Source organism: Phyllostomus discolor, chromosome 10 (genome assembly GCF_004126475.2).
Source record: "Phyllostomus discolor isolate MPI-MPIP mPhyDis1 chromosome 10, mPhyDis1.pri.v3, whole genome shotgun sequence".
Classification (NCBI taxonomy): Eukaryota; Metazoa; Chordata; class Mammalia; order Chiroptera; family Phyllostomidae; genus Phyllostomus; species Phyllostomus discolor.
This window is the reverse complement of record NC_040912.2, coordinates 82,298,423-82,315,922: the sequence shown is the minus strand read 5'-3', so window position 1 is coordinate 82,315,922 and position 17,500 is coordinate 82,298,423. Positions and strand designations below refer to the sequence as shown.

The following is a 17,500-nucleotide window of genomic DNA, read 5'->3' as shown; positions in this document are numbered from 1 at the left end:
AGCGAGCCGTGGGCACGTACCGTCTGAAGAGGCAGGCAGAGGGAGGGCGCCCTCCCAGAGGCACTGGGAGACTCAGCCGGCCTCGGGCGGACTACCAGCTGGAGATAAATATCCCGGCTTCCGTCCTTCAAACTCTCGTGTGCAAACCCAGTAGAAAGCAGACCGACTGCAGGGGACACCGCTGAAACGATCCGTGACAGCCCGTGTTCAGAACAGGACACGGGGTGGAGGCAGGTGGAGAGTGCATCTGGCGGGCGGGCAGTGGGACGTGTTGCCTAACGTGGAGCCGTGTTCCACGCGAGGGTGGAGGCGGGATGCCTGCTGCACTGCAAACGGGCCCCTTCGTGAGCTTCGCCAGATTCAGTCACGGTCCTTCCAACACGGAGGTGTTCTCCGTTGTTTAAAAATCAGCAGGTGAAGGAAAGATCTCGTCATGATTGTAGCTGACGGGGCCTTTTATTTTTGAAGGAACCAAGCATCCAAACCTAGCACTGTGGCTGATGTAGAAATATGCGTGTCAACCACAATTTGAACACGTATCTTTTATTTCTCCACTTAGAAACATATAGAAAAGTTACAAACATAAATGAGCTAACTCTTTGAAAGTGAAACATTGAGTCTTGAAAGCAGTTTTGAAGGCAACGACGCACAGTTAGACTGTGGTCTGCCTGGCCCATGCCCTCCAGAGTCCTAACCCAACCTGCCGCATCATTATGCAGTGCTCGTCCATAAATCATATGTACTTTCATATGCAATTAAGTGAATTAAACAGCATGTAGCATTAATTAAATGGGAAAATGTCAAAACGACTCTTCTAATGAATATTGTTGAAAAGTAATTTAATGTGAACTTACAGGGCAGCATTCAAAATACACGCCATCTCAAGGAGGTATACTTCCAAGCATTTTTGTAATGTGAAATGACACAGTGATTAAGAACATTCCATGGGGTGCAGTTGAGATATGAATAGCAAGAAGGGATCGTAGAGTCTCAAAATAATGAAAAAGACCAACCTGGGGCTTTGGGGGATGTTTTCTCATCAATTTAAAGCACTGGTGTCTCTACTGATCTGAAAATGTGTGTGTCCTGGAGGTCAGCTTGCAAGAGACCCTGCCCGGTTAGGGACGAGGAGTGGAAGTTCAAGGGTGAGGATCCATGCACTGGACAGGCAGGTTTGCTTATTCGCCTGCCTGTGTTTGTCCGTATAAAACAGAGGACTCTTCTGCCATTAGCCCCGGGAGGGTCGCTGAGGGTGTAGAGAGGGTCGTGTGACAAGGACAAGGAAATCAAGCCCCTCCTCGGAGCCCCTGCCAGCATCGCTGCGAGGAGCCTGGCTCTCCTTCCCGTCTTTGGCCGAGTGTCAAGAAAGGGGTCAAGGGCAACGGCCATTCTATGCTCTGCTTCTATGAGTTTGGCTATTTTCGATTCTTCATATATAAGTAGCACCATGCAGTATTTGCCCTTCTGTGTGTGGTCTATTCACTTCGCATGAGGTCCTCCAGATGCACCCAAGGAAGGGAAATGAGGAGGTATCAGCCCAAGGGGCTAGGTTTCAGTTATGCAAGATGCATGAACCCTCAAGATGTGCTGTACAACGTAATGCCTGTGGTTAACAATGCTGTGTTGTATACTTAAAATTTTACTTAGAGGGTTCCATCTTCCAAAGACCCTCCCGTCTCTCTGTCAGCCACAGCGCCTGGATGGTGTGACAGGTGCCGGGGCCAGAGCATCTCATGAACATGTGCTCACTCCTGCACCTCCACTGTTGTGAAATGGGTTCTTGGGTCTGGCACAGTGTCATGCAGGACCCTGTCGGTGGGTCGGACACTCTGTACGCCCTCGTGTGGGGTTGCTGACTGCGACCCTACTAAAGGGAAAGGTGCACCCAGACCCAGAATATGTGTCAATTCCAGTAAGGATGAGGGGCCTGCCCCTGGCATTGTAGAAGGCGGTCAGTGTCATCCATTGGTCATCAAGTAGCCGGTGGTGCATTGGGAGGATGGTGCCGTATCGGCTGCTCAGCTTTGGTGTCTTCGGCTGGGAGGTTGGCCACTCAGCAGCGGCAGCTGCAGCAGCTAGCTCGGCCGGACGAGCGGAAGGAAGCCCGTGCGCTTGGACCCACACCCAGCGTTCGTCACTGTCCTCACGGCCGCCACGCTTACGAGCCCTCGGTGCCGCGGTGGTGTTTTAAACCAAAGATGAAACCCAACAGTTAAAGTTTTGTTTTCAGTTTTGGCCATATTGACTCTAACACTAAGTCTCTGTATGCATTATTTTTGTCCTAGAATCCAGATGGTGGTTAAAATAGGAAATATACACACGACAGTTAAAAGTAGTGAACATGTAAAACAGAATGTGAATGAGTAGCCGTTGTTACAGGCTTAATGTCCCTTGTCCCTTAGTTCCCAGGGCCTGGGTGGAGCTGCTTCCGTGAGGCCATCGGCCTCAGAAATAGAAAAGGGCTGGAAGCCGTGTCTTTGGTCTGCATGCAGTCTGGCAAGTGTGTGGTGATGGCGGGGACTTACATGGAGAATCCTGTGCCCCAAATTTTGTTGATTCCCTCCCCGAGGAATCTCTATTTATGATCTGTAGCTTGTAGGGGGGGTCTTCAAACAGATTAATGGGAAGAGCCCAGACTGTCTGAGGGTAATAAGGCCGACTAGCTCTGGTGAAGGGCTTGCAATCACCAACCACATTAGGACGGAAGAACACAGAACGTGTCGGCCCAGGAGTGTGAGTCAGAGGATGCCCTGGAGGGAGAGCGTGGTAGTGACAACAAGGGCATCAGGGAATTCTCAGAGCCTTTAATTAATGCCATAAAGTATGGCAGGATTAAACCCAATGGGTAAGAATTTAGATTTTTCAAAAATAATTCTAATAAAGTAACTATAGAACCATATCAATTGCAGCACTGCCATAAGCTACAAAGACATGGCTTATTAAAATTTCATTCATAAACACATCATTATAGTTCAATTTAGATGACCATGTATGTTTACAGTCTGAAAACCTTGAATCTTTAGAAGGGTTTTAGCTTCAGACCAACAAATTCAGTATGGGGTCACTTAGGGAGTTCAGGTAAATTAGAGTAAATAGACCCTAATCTTACATAAGCTAAACTATTAATGCTACCATTTTTGCGCTGTGATGAAATGAAGGACTAGGCGTGTTCTGAAACCAGCCTAGTGAACAGGGTCACAGTTCCAGGTGCGCACGTCAGGGGAAAACCGGACCGGAGAGTTTGTTGAGGGGGAGAGAGTCAGTCATCGGTGTGTGCTAGGGGAGAGACTGCTTCACAGAAGCGGCTTTGCTAATTAAAGGTTGAAGGTTGAACCCCCAACAAATTCTAGATAGGACAGAATTAGTCCCTAAATCTGTAGATAATTGGTCAAAATGGGTGCCATGTCTGATCCGTGCAGAGAAGTTCTCAGTCGGGTCGGCGTGAGCGTGCACCCGGGTCCCTCCGAGGAAGGTGTCAGTTGCTGATCAGCTTTGGCTGTGGGATGGTCAACCGTCCGGGTCTGTCAGCCTCGCCTGGTTACGGGCAGTCGCGCCCAGACAGTTCAGCTGGTTTGAGACATTCTAGCGAAGGTCTGGTCTGACCTGAAAAATGTCCTGTTTTTTTTCTTACCTTAGTGACTATCCAGTTGTTACGGTGTTTACATCCCATTGGCTAAGTATATAAGAGGGGCATAACAGTTTTATTTGAAAACTTTTATTTGGCTAGATAAATAAACTTTGCATCTCATTTAAACTTACGATCATGTTAGATATTAAAATATATTTATTTGTGTAAATATATATATTTATATAGAATGTGTAAAATTATATATATAATGTGTAAAATTATATATATTTTCTAAATAATGGAGTATTTGAGCAAAAAATGTTTATAAGTTCTCTGTCTTAAGAGAAATATTGATTTAGTCTTATTTTATAATTCCCTCAGGTTGTCCTTTGTAATACCTCATGAACTTTGAACATATGAGCGAAAATGGAGAGGTTCATTTTATTGTTGCTTCAAGTTCTGGAACCAAGAGCATATCGACTCTTGCATTAAAAAAATAAACTTAAATCAAGCAGGGAGTCAGGCTATGGTCTGGAGACATTCTCACCCAAACCTCAGTTACATACATGAGCAATAAAATAATTTTGATTTGTTTCAAGTAAAGCCCCGCCCCTTTTTTCCAGTTTCAGCCAAGGCTGAGAAGCTGAGTGCCATTGGCTGTATGGCTCTAGGTGGCAGAAGAAAGAGAGGCAACAGAGTTTTAGCTGCTGAGAATAAATGCTGCTTAAACTTTATTTCAAGAGCTCAGTTTGATTACCCAACCCCAATAAACAAAACAACAACAACAAAAGAACAACCTTATCCCTCCGGGTTCCTGGTATTTATAAACCTGAAGTCAGTCAGAGCCCAGACATCTGACCTCACACCCTTCTTCTGCTCTTTGCTGGTGATGAACAAAACTGCCCTCACACATCACCGAGTCAGCTGAAATTCAGCGAGGGCCTCTGTCAGAGCCATGCCATCCAATGCGGGCCAGCATTCAAGAACGGGCAGTTAGGGACCTGGCTCCTTCTGCTGCATGGAGACCGTGGCCAAAACCGCCTGCCCTTTGCAGGTGGCTGGTCCGCGGAAGCCCTGGGAGGGTTCTATTTATGTCCCTGTGTTAAGACAGTAACCCTGAAGCTATGGCTTCTGGGGCGCTGCCAGACCAGAGTCCAACACACCGCCCGGAGCTGAGTACGGCCAGGCTCCTCTCCAGCGGACCTCCTGCAGTCCTGCCGCAGCACCCCGCGCCCCAGCGGCGGCTGGCCTTGTTTGCTGCCCGTGTCCACCTGGCTGGCAGGACGGCATCTGTGTCTCCCAAAGCCGGGAGGCCCGTGTTCAGTAGAAGGGCCGGACACTGGCGCACTGTCCCTCTGTGCCGGCAAACAGAGTAGTGCTAGCCACGTGAGGGACACTGGAGGACTTGGTCAGCGAGGCGGTGGGAGATGTTCCTGTTGGGAGGCCTTGGCCGTAAAAGTCCTGCTTCATGTATATACGCCATGTTCTAAAGAACTTTTCTTGCACATGGCCCCGTTTGAATCTCGTAACTCCTCGGTGGCATGGGAGAGGTGTGTATTATCATTACCACTTTCATGGGGAAGGGAGAAACGGGAAGGGTTCAGATCTCCCAGTCAGCAAAAAAGTCCAAGGACTGCTCTCAGCTTGGCCGTCTCAGCATCTGTTTGCTGCACACTCGTCTGATGTGTGACTCGATGCAGTGGGGGCTGGCTGACAGCACCTAAGACGCTGTTTAACAATGCATTTGACGCAGCAGCGCTCAGCATACCTCCAGCTGTGGCTTCGGCTGCTGTCATGCCGACAGTCCGCCATGTTGATTCCCAACCGCATGGCTCGGCTGTGTGGCAGGCTTCGTTAAAGTAAAGTTCTGGCATGTTGGCCGTGTCCGTGGGGTTGGAGGAGAGGGTTGTGAGGGAGCATATTTCCAGGTAGTTTGGGTTAGGTGTTTGATGTCTAGATAGGATGAAGTTGGTGATTGCATCATGCTGTGGTAGCAATGACTTTGTTCAGTTAATCAGAAGACATGCATGCCATGCCTGTGAAATTCAGCAAGCTGTGCTAAGTTGTGAGGCCCTGTTTAAAAACCCTTATGGGGACTTCCCTCAGAAGGCTCTAATTCTGCTGGAGAGCTAATACACGTGCACATAAAATAACCAACAGCTCAGGACAGCTATCCATTAATGCCAAGGTCAGGCACAGGTAGTAAGGCCTATGGTTTAGAGTGGAATTTCTGTTAAGGTGTAAATCAATTTTTTTAACACACAATTTTCTGTAGATGTTAAGCAAGACTTCTTCAGCCAGTACCTTGGTAGCTTCCCTGCCCTTCACATTTTCTTTTGGCCCCTTTACAAAAGTCCTGCTTTTAAAATGTTTTGTCGTTGCTCTGCATTCATTTGCGTGGGTTAGGACGTCTCAGGCGGGACGGACGGGTGAGGGTTGGGAAAGCTGAGTACCATCCTTTGAACATTACTGTATACTCCTCTCTGGTAATTATTCCGGAACAGCAGCAGCCAAAAAGCACCTCTTCCGTTCTTGATGGAAAAGTAATTCTGTTTGTTCATTTGAAGGGATTGCATTTGCCATTCCATTAATCTCATTGCTGCTTGCTGGTGAAGAATAAAATTGAAAGCTGCTTGTTTTGAGACCCGACATCCCAAGGGGGTGATGAGAGACTTTGATTTCCTTCAGCCCCTTGGACTTCTCCCAGACCCTGACTCACAGGCCCCAGCTCTCTGGTCCTTAATTTCTCTCTCTGTGGTTTCTGAGATGGTAATGTTGCTAGAACCTCTGAGATGGATGACTGTTGCTATAAAGTACCACATGACCCAACGGCAGCTTTTCTTTGGCTTTTAATAAAAACATATCGGGACCACATTTATTTGGGTGCCCGCCCTGTTGTGTGGCTGGCTTTGAGCACTCGGTGGTACAGCAGATGCTGGCGCCTCCTCGCTAACGGGATGCTCTCACGTGGCAGAGGGTGGGGAGTGTTACGTGCTGAAGGTGGCACGTGCAGGCCCGGTTACCTGGAGAGGTGGGGCCCGTCCTGGCTCTGTTCACTCCCATGGACTTCAGGAGGGCAGGTGCACACTGTGATCGAAGTGATTGTAAATGTTCTATCTCTTGTCCTAACACCCAGGGCTTTCAGCAGAAATTCTCCTTCCACAGCAAAGAGATTGTGGCCATCAGCTGTTCCTGGTGCAAGCAGGCGGTAAGTCCGGGGACGACAGGAAAGGAAGTGGGCTCAGGTTCTGTTCGACGGGACTCAGGTCATTGCTTGCCTTCCTGTCTATGAGCGGAAGGTCATCTCCGTGTATGTATATGATGTTTCCCTCCCAGAGGCTCGCTGGAGGGAGCAAGACATTAAAACTGTAGAATTATAGCATCTCTGAGCTTGAAGGAAAACTATAGTGTTGAATTAAGCTCTTTATTTTAATTCTGGGACCAGAGGCTGGAAAATTCTCCACTGGTTCCCTCCCTGGGTCTAGAATTGAGGACTCCTCACCCCTGGACCATGTTTTATCCCCTCGCTGCACTAGATGGTTGGTGGGAAGTTGCAACATTGAAAAGCAAACACCATGCAACGTTAGAAAGTCCATCTAACACAGCAGTTCAGGCATCCTGGTTCTTCTGTCCTTGATGTGGGTACCTTTTTCGTGAAGCTGTGTTAGGATGAGAATGGTTTTGTACCCTTTAAATTTCGATATTGTTGCATTGTCTCTATGCTCATTGAAATGTAACTTTTCCTTACATTTGACATAGGCATTCATTAGAATCCAATAGTCATTTTTCCATTTACTTTTCCTCTTTTTATCAACCCTTTTTTCCCATTTTTTACCTCTGTCCCAACCAGATGACTCATTCTCTTACTTGTTTGCCTATGTGCCTGTCCCTTCTATAAGTACGTGTTGCATATATACTCCGACTCACAGTTGGCAAACTGTGGCCCACAGGCCAACTCTGACCGCTGCCTGTTTCTGTAAATACTTTGATTGGCACACAGCCATGTGCATCCATTTATGTACTGTCTGTGGCTGCTTTGCGTTTACATAGTTTCTATAGCTACTGTAATGCCAGTGGCAGAGCTGAATAGTTGCAACACAGACAGGATACCCCCATAAGACTGAAATGTTTACAATCTGGGCCTTTATAGGAAGATTTCGTGGACCCCTCACTTCTCTCATTCACCTACTGTTCTGAATTGACAACCTGAAAACAAAGACACTCGTTGCAGCCAGGTAATATGCTGGCAGGAAGACTTCAGCTGTCTGCACACGTCAGGTTTAAAAAGCCAAACCAGGCCTAGATGCAGGGGCAGGAGCAGATGCATCTAGTTGAAACTCAGGAAATTGACATTTTCGTGGGTTGAAACTTCTGAATGTTGGCGCTTCCGTAAGATTCAGCCCGATGCGCTCTCCAGCATAGCCTCCCCGGGCGCCCACCTGTCAGGAGAACCTGCTGTCGTGCTGCAGAGGCGCACCTGTCCAGGAAGGCCAGTGCTTGCTCGTCACCGTCCCGCCGCACGTCTTATTCTTGGCACTTCCGTCTCCTTTCAGTTCACGGTTACACAAGTGGCCTTTGTGCTTCTGTTCAAGGACACATTCACAAGTACAAGGCCATCCCAGTTCCTGCCTGAAACTGTACCACCTAGAGGGGAGGAAGCAGATTCAGGGTCTAGGTGTCCTCACAATATCTGCGCTGCTGGTTTCGCTGGTCTGGTGAGACCCCACTCATGGGACAGCATCACTGGTGGCCGTGGGCTCAGATCGGCAGCCTCTGCTCCCGTCCCCATCGCTCTCAGGCTGTGGTGAGGTGGTTTAGCCAGGGCCAATTAATTTGGGGACTGAGTCCCACTTTCCGGGGACCACACATGCCCGCTTCTTATAACTGCAGTCCGACTGCATCACTATAATGACAGCTTTCGCTTGACCATCGTGGCCGAGCTTTGGTCCATGTTTCCCTGGGGCACAGGTATGCAGGGGATTTTGCAGGGTCTGAAAACACGTACCATTTTAAGACAAATTACAGCGGTGATACATTTTAACACTCCAGGTAACCCCTTCTAGCCTGTCTGATGTCAAATAGACAGAGAGAGGCCCTCTATGGGCGCTTGCCGCATCGGGGGAAAACGGGGCTGGGGAGCTGGGCCTCCTGGGCTCAGGTGCCGGCTCTGCCACTTGCGGGCTGTGCTCTGTGGGCACGCCCCTTGTTCTCCCCACACTGCAGGCTCCTCGGGTGCACAGTGAGGGAGTCAGAACAGGCGGGCTCCGAGACCCCCTCCATTTCAGCAATGCAGCAGCCGGCCGTTCACTTGGGGGGTTATTTCCATTGCTAAGAGGAAATCACTGAACATTTTATTTTGAAGGAATTTTAAACTAACAGAGAAGTTGCAAAAATAGTGCAGAACATTAATGGCTACTCTTCCACCCAGCTTCCCCTAATGTTGACGCCTAGCCAGGAAATTAGTATTGGTACATCACTGTGAACGGAACGACAGGTTTGTAAAACATTCACCAGTGTTTCCCTTCGGGCCCCAGGATCTGATCAAGGACCCCCCAGTACCTTTAGCGGTCTCTGACATTTCCCCAGTCTTTCCTTGTCTTTCGTGGCCTTGACACTGTTAATGGACACCGACTGGTTCTTAGGAAGAAGGTCTCCCAGATTGAGTTTGCCTTGTGTTTTCTCATGATTAGATTGAAATTATTTATTTCATGCCAAATACTCTAGAAGCGATGCAGTATCCTCACTGCATCTTGTATGGGGGTTCATATGTCTGTGTTTTATTACTGACATTCACCTTGATCTCTTGATTAAGATAGTGTTTCCTATACCTCCACCATCAAGTTATTGGATCTCCTTTTCCAACTGATAAATATTTGGGGGAGATATTTTTGAGATGATGCTGATACCCTATTTCTCCTTAAACTTTTGCCTGCTGATTTTAGCATTCCTTAGTGGATCTTTTGTTAAGTTTTAATACGAATACACTTTGTTTTTCAGACGGTTTTAGGCTCGCAGAAAAATTGAGGGGGAAGTAGGGAGATGTCCCACACATTTCCTCGCCTTACGAGGTCACCGCCCGCCCCCCGTCCTGCCCCGCACTGTCTGCATCCCATGAGAAAATCCCCCTTTAAAGAAGATAGTCAAGTAACATTTCTCTGGTATATCACATTGTTTGCAATCACAATTAACTGGTGGTTGGAGGAATTATTAATTATTTTATGAAATTGTATTTCACACTTAATTAACCGATTTAGTGATTAGCCACTGGATCACGTCAGATCTTGAAGCTACCCAGAAAGGAAGACAGAACTTCCCCGATGGGATGTAATTGGGGCGGCCGTATTTGCCAGTTTTCCCGAGACAGTCCTAATTTGTATCTTTTGTTCCAACCTCATCATTAACCGTGCTCCCTTTCACTCTTAAAATTGTCCCCGTTCAGATGATACATTATGTGGTCACATTAAATATAATCCAAGGGGAAACGGATGGTAATTTTTAAAAAATTGCTATGATTGAAACTTGAAGGCTTGTAACCGTTGTGGAACATGATGTTATGTTTATGAGAAAACAGATGTTCCCACCCCTCATTCTCACTTCGAGGCAGCCCAAAAGCGGATTGAAAATGTGATCAGCCTGGGGTCACCCAGCCCATTTCCCGATAGGGTTCAGCCCCTGAGACTGAGGTATTGTGATGATCATTAGTCTGCATTTCCTTCCTTCCTTTCAAAAACAAAAAGCACTTTAGACTTGCCAAGTGTAATAGGACCCTTGTGGTTGTTAGTGGCCTTCACACACCCAGCAGAAGCTATCTCTTTGTTCTTTGTCACCTTCTGGGCTCACGGCTGTCTGGGAGAGACAATCTCTTTGTTCTTTGTGACCTCCTGGACTGACGGCTGTCTGGGAGAGACCTCTTGCTTCTTTCCTGGGTCCCTTAAATGGGGAGACTCCCTGGGAAGGGTGTGCATCTATGGGTAGAAAAAGGAGAGGCAGAGGATGGGCGCTGCCTTTCTGCCCATCTTCCTTTCCTCCTCCACGTTAGCCCTGATTCACCAAGGCTGATCAGCGCAAGTCAAGTGGAACGAAGTTACGTGCAGAGTTAGGATGGACAGAACCCTCTGTCGTTGTAAGAAACATTCAAACCCGTAGAGGATTTGTAGGAGTTTATCTGAGCCAAACGGATGATAATTGCCAGGAAGCAAAACCTCGACTGATTGAGAAAATGCTCCAGAGAATGGCAGTTTGACAGCTTATTGTATACAACAGAACAGGGGTCTATGGCCTGCTGGGAACCAGGCCACGTTTCTGAGCTCTTCTTCCTGCCCCCGCCCTGAATCTTCCACAAAACTGGTCCCTGGTGCCAGAAAGGTTGGGGGCCGCTGCACCAGAGTCAAAGGCGAAGGCGAAAGGAGGGTTACATGAGATCCACTGGTGGTAGATTCAGGGGGTCAGAGGAAGCAAAGCAGGGAAATGTTCGAGGTTGGATAAAAAGGCAAAAGTAGAGAACCACGTGCTTCTTTTACATTGGGCAGTACAGGGTAGTTAATAACTAACATTCGCAGCACACAGACATGGTTCAGGGGCAACAAGACAACAGTGAGAGTGAGGGGCTCTGTGGGCTCTGTGGTCTCTGTGGCGTGGGTGTGCCCCGAGGGGCCTGGGGAAGGGGGTACCTCTGATATGTCACAGGTGTGTCATCCTGGGTGCAAAAAGACAAACGCATGCTCACTTAAGTAAAGACTGACTTTTGTCACGGAATCTACAGGCCTAGGGCATGCCTGCCCGCCATGACTCACTTTTAATTAGGGATTTCTATGTTCAGACCCTCCTCTGTGGTTACTTTCGGTCTCTGACTTTGCAGAGCCCACCATACTGGCCTCCCCTGAGCTTGCCAGGGTTAGTATGTGGTCACTTTTCAGGCACACCTCCAAGACTCCGACGTCTTTAGGTAAATATTCTACTTAAACAAACCTCATAGACACGGACAACAGTATGGTGATGACCAGAGAAAAGAGGGTAGGGGGAGGTGGAAGAGGGGAAAGGGGGGCATAAATAGTGACGGAAGGAGACTTGACTTTGGGGGATAAACACGCAATACACTATACAGGTGATGGGTTATAGACTTGTACACCTGAAACCCATATAATTTCACTAACTAATATTACCCCAAGAAATTCGATAGAAATTAAAAAATGAAAGAAAAGTAAAAGTGAGGCACTAAAAAAATAAAACAAATTTATTGAGTTTTAGCTGGCCTGTCCTATAAGGTTGATTTCTTGTTAACAATTATTATCAGTTTGTAAAATAGAATGAATTCTAAGTCTGGTCTGTAAGCTGTGGGGCTGGCCGATGAGAAGCATGGGTCACGTGTGTGTGTGTGTGTGTGTGTCGCATGTGCACGTGTGAGCATGGACGTGTGTACTTATTCCTTCTCGCTGCAGCACTGCCCTGTGCACGGAAGTGTTTACTGGCCTGTTTTCTCTTCAGTTTCACAATAAGGTGACCTGTTTCATGCTGCATCACATCGAGGAACCCTGCTCCCTCGGGGCGCACGCTGCTGTCATCGTCCCGCCCACCTGGATCATTAAGGTGAAGAAACCTCAGGTAACTGCCGGGCCCCTGGTGCTGCCGGGCCAGTGCAGAGAAGGAGGAACTGTCGCTTCTTGCTTCCCGGCCCCTGACTGGTTTCTGGGTTTCTCCGATCTCTGCTCGTTCACCCCACCCCGTGGTCCCGTGCTCCCGTGCTCAGCTTCCCCGGTGGGTCCCATCGGCCCGTCACCTTCCTGCATTGGGCTCTCTCATGGAACCAGCCCCCTCTTCTTACGAAATCAAAGTTCCCCAGCAGGAGTATTTCCTTCCACGGCGTGTGCTAATGATACTCTTTTTGGGTGCTCTCTTGAGTCCCTTAAGCACTCATGGTGGGTACAGCTGATTCTCGTAAAACCTCTCTTCTCTTCCAGCCTGGGCACCCCCAGGGAGTGGGTGCGAGGGTGCCCTGTGCAGCCTTCCTTGTTTGGTGGAGGTCCCCACCCCTTCCGACCCGAACAGCAGACTGTGGGTCACGACCTTCCTCAATGCACAAGGCCTGGGCTTACAGAGCGACACTCTTCTCTGAAGGCAAAGTAGAAGTTACCCTCTCTGTTCTTTCCTCAGTGTACTTTACGTCCTAGAGCGGCTCTGCTTCAGTTCCGGGAAACCTGGGTGGTTTCTCAGAACGTCATAATCTTTAACAGAAAAATGCCTATCTACCCTTGTACTGTACATCTTAGACAGCTAGCTCCAAGTTCCGCGTGGCAGACTTTTAACGCTACAGAAAGTTTGTACCTTCCTAGGGTGCAGGTGTCTTAGGAAGTCTTACTGAATGTAATATTTTAAATGATATGGCAGTCCAGTCCTTTTTTATGTGGTCTCCAGAATTATCACGCAGTTTATTCTCATTGACTCAGTTTTCATTGGCTCAGGGACTCTGCTTGGCTTTGCGTGTTTTCTACCAAGTTTAGTCCCTGCCGATGAGTAACATTTGGGAATAATCTTTCCAAGTTACAGTTCATGGGAGCCCTTGGGAAATCTTTCCCAGGGGCAAGTTCAGTATCTGTTCATTAAAAAAGGCAGGGGGAGTCTAGTCCCTTCCTTTTACATTTTAGAGCCAAGAGACAATCGATGCGTTGCCCAAGGTGACATGCACAACCTCAGTACCGTGCCTGAAAGTCAAGTGTACTGATGTCCAATTTAGTGTTCTTTAAAAATCTCTGTAACATTTTCACTCGTGTTTTCCCCCTAAAACTTACTAATCTCCCCATGAGCTACCATGTTTTCATCAGAAACCACGATGGTATCAGAAAGAGTACTGGCGTTGTGATACAGTGTGTGATCCCCGCTCTGGCTATTACCTTGTGGTTACCTTAAGAAATGCTCAGGGAAGAGAGCTTCGTGAAGGAGATGGGGTTCATTTTGCCCCTTGCAGAGAGGGGGGATTTAGATCAGTGGAGGAGAGGGGAAACAGTGGGCAGGAGAATGGCGTGACTGAGGGTCCTGGGTCCGGAATTCTATTCACTGGGCTATGAGACAAGCTGGACCGCAGTGGAAGGTTTACATGGGTGGGCGGTGGGGGGGGGGGTTGCTCAGGCCTGGCCAGCCGGGAGGGTTTTATATGTGTGAACTTGATCCTTTTCAGCAAAAGAGGAATGGAGTAGTAATTGTATTTTAGAAGGAAACTACCAGCAAGAGTGTGTAGGATAGCCTGGTGGGATGGGATTGTGGAAGATTAGAGATAGGCCAGTTGTGAAAATCCAATGACACCACTTTGCAGGGAAGTTGTAAGTTTACATTTCTAAACTTTAAAAATCTTTTCATTATGGAAATTTTTAAGCCAGCGAAGAGAGAGAGAAGGATTATAATGGATTATTCTGTAACATGAACTTTTTTGCCCTTGTTTCATATATCCTCTGTCACACCATAATTTCTTTTCCTTAATTACGTATTTTTGAGACTCCCAGGCAGTTGTAAGAAAATATACAGAGAGTCCACGTGCCCTGTGCACATTTTCTCCTCCTGGTAATTTCCTGCAGCATTACAGGACAGCACTCCACAGCCAGAAGTTAACATTGATTCAGTCAAGATCCAGAGCAGTCGCCACAAGCATCCCTTAGGTTGCCTTTTCACAACCACACCCATTTTCTCCTGGCCCCGCCCCCTCGGCTCTGCTTCCTGGAAACGGAAGTATGCTCCATCCCCCACCCCCTGCTTTTTTCTTTTGCTGGGATAACTTACAGCAAATGTTAGCATATCATTTCCAGGGGGGGTCCACCTTTTGGTGTCTCTGTGCCACACTGGAAGAAGAAAAGGTATCTTGGGCCACACAATAAATACATTGTGACACTTAATCACAAAAAAATCTCATCATGTTTTAAGTAAATTTACGATTTTCTATTGGGCTGCATTCTTGCTATCCTGGGCCGCCCGCAGCCCTCGGGCCATGGGTTGGACACCCCTGAAACTATAAACACTTCATTTTGCTTCTCTAAAAGAAAACATTTTAGAAAGACAGCCACATATTCTGTCACCCCTCAAAATCAGTAATTCTTTAAAATATTTTTCTAATTGTCCCAAATATAAATTTTTTCACAGTTATATTTTCAAATTAAGATCCGAAGTTCACAGCTGCTTGTTCGGTGATATACCTTAAGTCTCTCTTAATTTATAACGATCCCTCTTTTACTTCTAGTGCTGTTTATTAAATAAATTAGATCACTCTGTAAAATTCCTTGGGTTTTTATTTTGGCTGATTGGATCCTTATTGTGTTTCAAAATGTTTTCCCTTAATGCCCATATTTCTTGTAAAATAATACTTAGACTTAATGAATTGAGTTCAATTTTTAGCAGAAGGACTGCATGGGTGAGGATGCGTATTTCTGTTGTGTTGCTTTCAAAGAGAGCAACATGTCAGATCGCCAACGTTGAGTGATGCGAAGGTCGATGAGTAAGTTCCGGGGCTGTCATCCTAGTCCATCCGCCATCAGGTTGTCCACCAGCCCTGTACCTATTGTGTTATCGAATGAGTATTGTTGCCTGAATCTATTATTTCAGTAGCATGGCCAAAGGGTGATTTCCCAATGTTTAACTCTTCATTTTTTTAGCTATATAATTTTTGTTTAAAGAGATGTTTCCCTTATTACTAGCCAATATATGACAGATGCTTGAGTAGTTGCCTTTATTTGTAAATTTTCAGAAGACAGTAAGTTAGTGCCTTGGCAACTTTTATTCCATGACTAAGAGTGGTGAAGTTCATGGTCATTGTTTTAGAGAGTATCATTGTGAATTACAAATGTACATCTATGTGATATACATGGTATATGACATGTTTTAATCCTTTGGCATCATTATGATTCTTATGTTCTTATTCCACTTTGACCCAGTTAGAACCCCTTCCAGGCGGTTCCTGTCTCCATTGTTCATGAGCCACGGAGTTTTTGATGGCTGCCTTGGTTTCAAAAAGAACACCATGGGCATTTCCTGCCCAAACCTGGTATCAGCCATTTCTCCAAGGAGACTTGGTTACTTTTAACGGGAGACGGTATTTACAGTTCATGATCTGGATGCTGTAGTCCAAGTGTTTTTCATTACGTACCTTTTTATTATCTTCTGTGATTCATGATATCATAATAGGAATAAGGACAGCTAACGGTTGTATGTTAGGAAACTTTTTGAGTACTTCACATTCACTAGCTCATTTCGTGAGCATACTGCCCTACGAGGCAGGAATCTTGTTATTCCCTCTTTACAGCTGAGGGAAGTGAGGAGTTGAGAAGTCAAATAAATTTCCTCAGCCTATATAAATGTTAAATAGTTTAAAATGACATTTAAACCCAGAGTTTCTGATTCTGGAAATCAAGTCCTTAGTGATAGGCCATGCTGTTCACTGTTGTACTAGATGAGCAACCCTTGCTGAATCAGGCACCATTAAAGATTTGGTGGGCCCTCTTCCCATCACGTAATTTAATCAATGGCCTAGATTCTATGTAAAAGCTAATGTCTGGTGAGCTCCAGGGGCAGCAGAGAGCGGTGAAGAGCTCTGGCCTATGAGCCGGACTGCCTGGATTCATAACCTCGCCCTGCCACTTAACGATCTGTGCAGTCTCAAACACTTACATCCTTCTCTTCCAGCTTCTCCTCTGCAAAGTGTAGCTGATACTAGTACCTAATTCACAGCGTTTTCATGGACTAATAAGCTAAAAGGGGAAAGAGATCAAGTACATAGAACAGCACCTGGCTCACTGTACACACTCACTAAATGTTAGGTCTTGTTTTCCCTCTCGCTGACTTTTAGGGGTACAGGGCATCAGGCAAAGCTGTACTTCAACAGATGAAAACACTGGGTAGTCACATGGAGATCGGGACAGAAGTTACTGATCCCCGAGCCATCTGTATTGCAGTGAAAGAGGGTGGAAAGAACACGAGCTTTCTGATGGAGAGGGTAGAAAGAGACAGATCAGGGGCCACAGCCTGCTGTCTCCTGGGCTCCCCATGTGCACCTTGAACTCCGGTAGCGGTTGTATTTACACTGCCGTGAGACTGCGTGTTCATTAGCGCGATGCCCACCCCATGGGAGACAGTCGGGTCCTATTCACTCACTGAAAACAAGGAGGGAAGAAGACTGAGGAAGTGTCCACCTCCAGAGAGTGCAAGGGGGAAGAAAATCCTGCAAAACAAGGAGAGAACTATGACAACACAGAGTTTCATTATTAAAAATGGGAAGAAAAATAGGGTAGTCCTTGATGTTAAATTCTGTAGACATTAAAAAAAAAGGATTAAGAAAAGTTCTTGTGTTTGGGACCAGATCAATGATGCCATCAAACCATAGCTTGGAGAGTGTGGGGCACAGGTGGCCCCTGTCACAGGTGGCACCTGTTGACAGTGGTGTGGAAAGGATTAGACAATTCACTGGAGGTCAGACAATTCTTTGGAGGCATTGGGACACGATAGAATTTGGAAGGTAGATAGAGAACATAGAGAAAATAGTTTTCCAAATTTCAGAATTTATGTACTATATAAATACTTTCCATACACCCATACATACATGGTCATCCATACACAGTGGCCAGGGAAAGTAGGTCACAAAGAGGCGGGGCTAAACTATGTGCTGTCCGTCTCTGTTGGAGGATGGCTGGCTCCAGGTGGGTCCTTCCCCGGTGAGCAGCTGTGAGGTTGGGAGTCACGTGAAACACTGATGAGCAGGGAGTGAGGGCCGCCCGGGTGATGTGCTGAGTGTCATTGCCACATCATTTTGGGGAGACCTAGGAGTTAAACCATGATGGAAGGTGGATGGCTTTAAGGAATTCAAAGAAAACGGAACCTGTTGATGTACTTAAAGTTGTGGTTGATGTTATAGATGTCGGTGTTTCTCTTCTGTACTGGAAAGGGTACAGGATCATATCT

The 17,500-nt window shown here is 46.8% G+C and overlaps 1 protein-coding gene across 4 annotated transcripts in view; it reads left to right on the top strand.

Annotated features, from left to right (window-relative positions):
- Nucleotides 1-17,500, top strand: part of DGKI (diacylglycerol kinase iota) — a 400,657-nt gene that overhangs the window by 182,880 nt on the left and 200,277 nt on the right. For all 4 annotated transcript variants that reach the window (XM_036010940.1, XM_036010942.1, XM_028525751.2 and 1 more), the window contains exons 7-8: nt 6,705-6,776; nt 12,053-12,169. In XM_036010940.1, the coding sequence (XP_035866833.1) occupies nt 6,705-6,776; nt 12,053-12,169 (189 nt within the window). The remainder of the gene's footprint in view (nt 1-6,704; nt 6,777-12,052; nt 12,170-17,500) is intronic.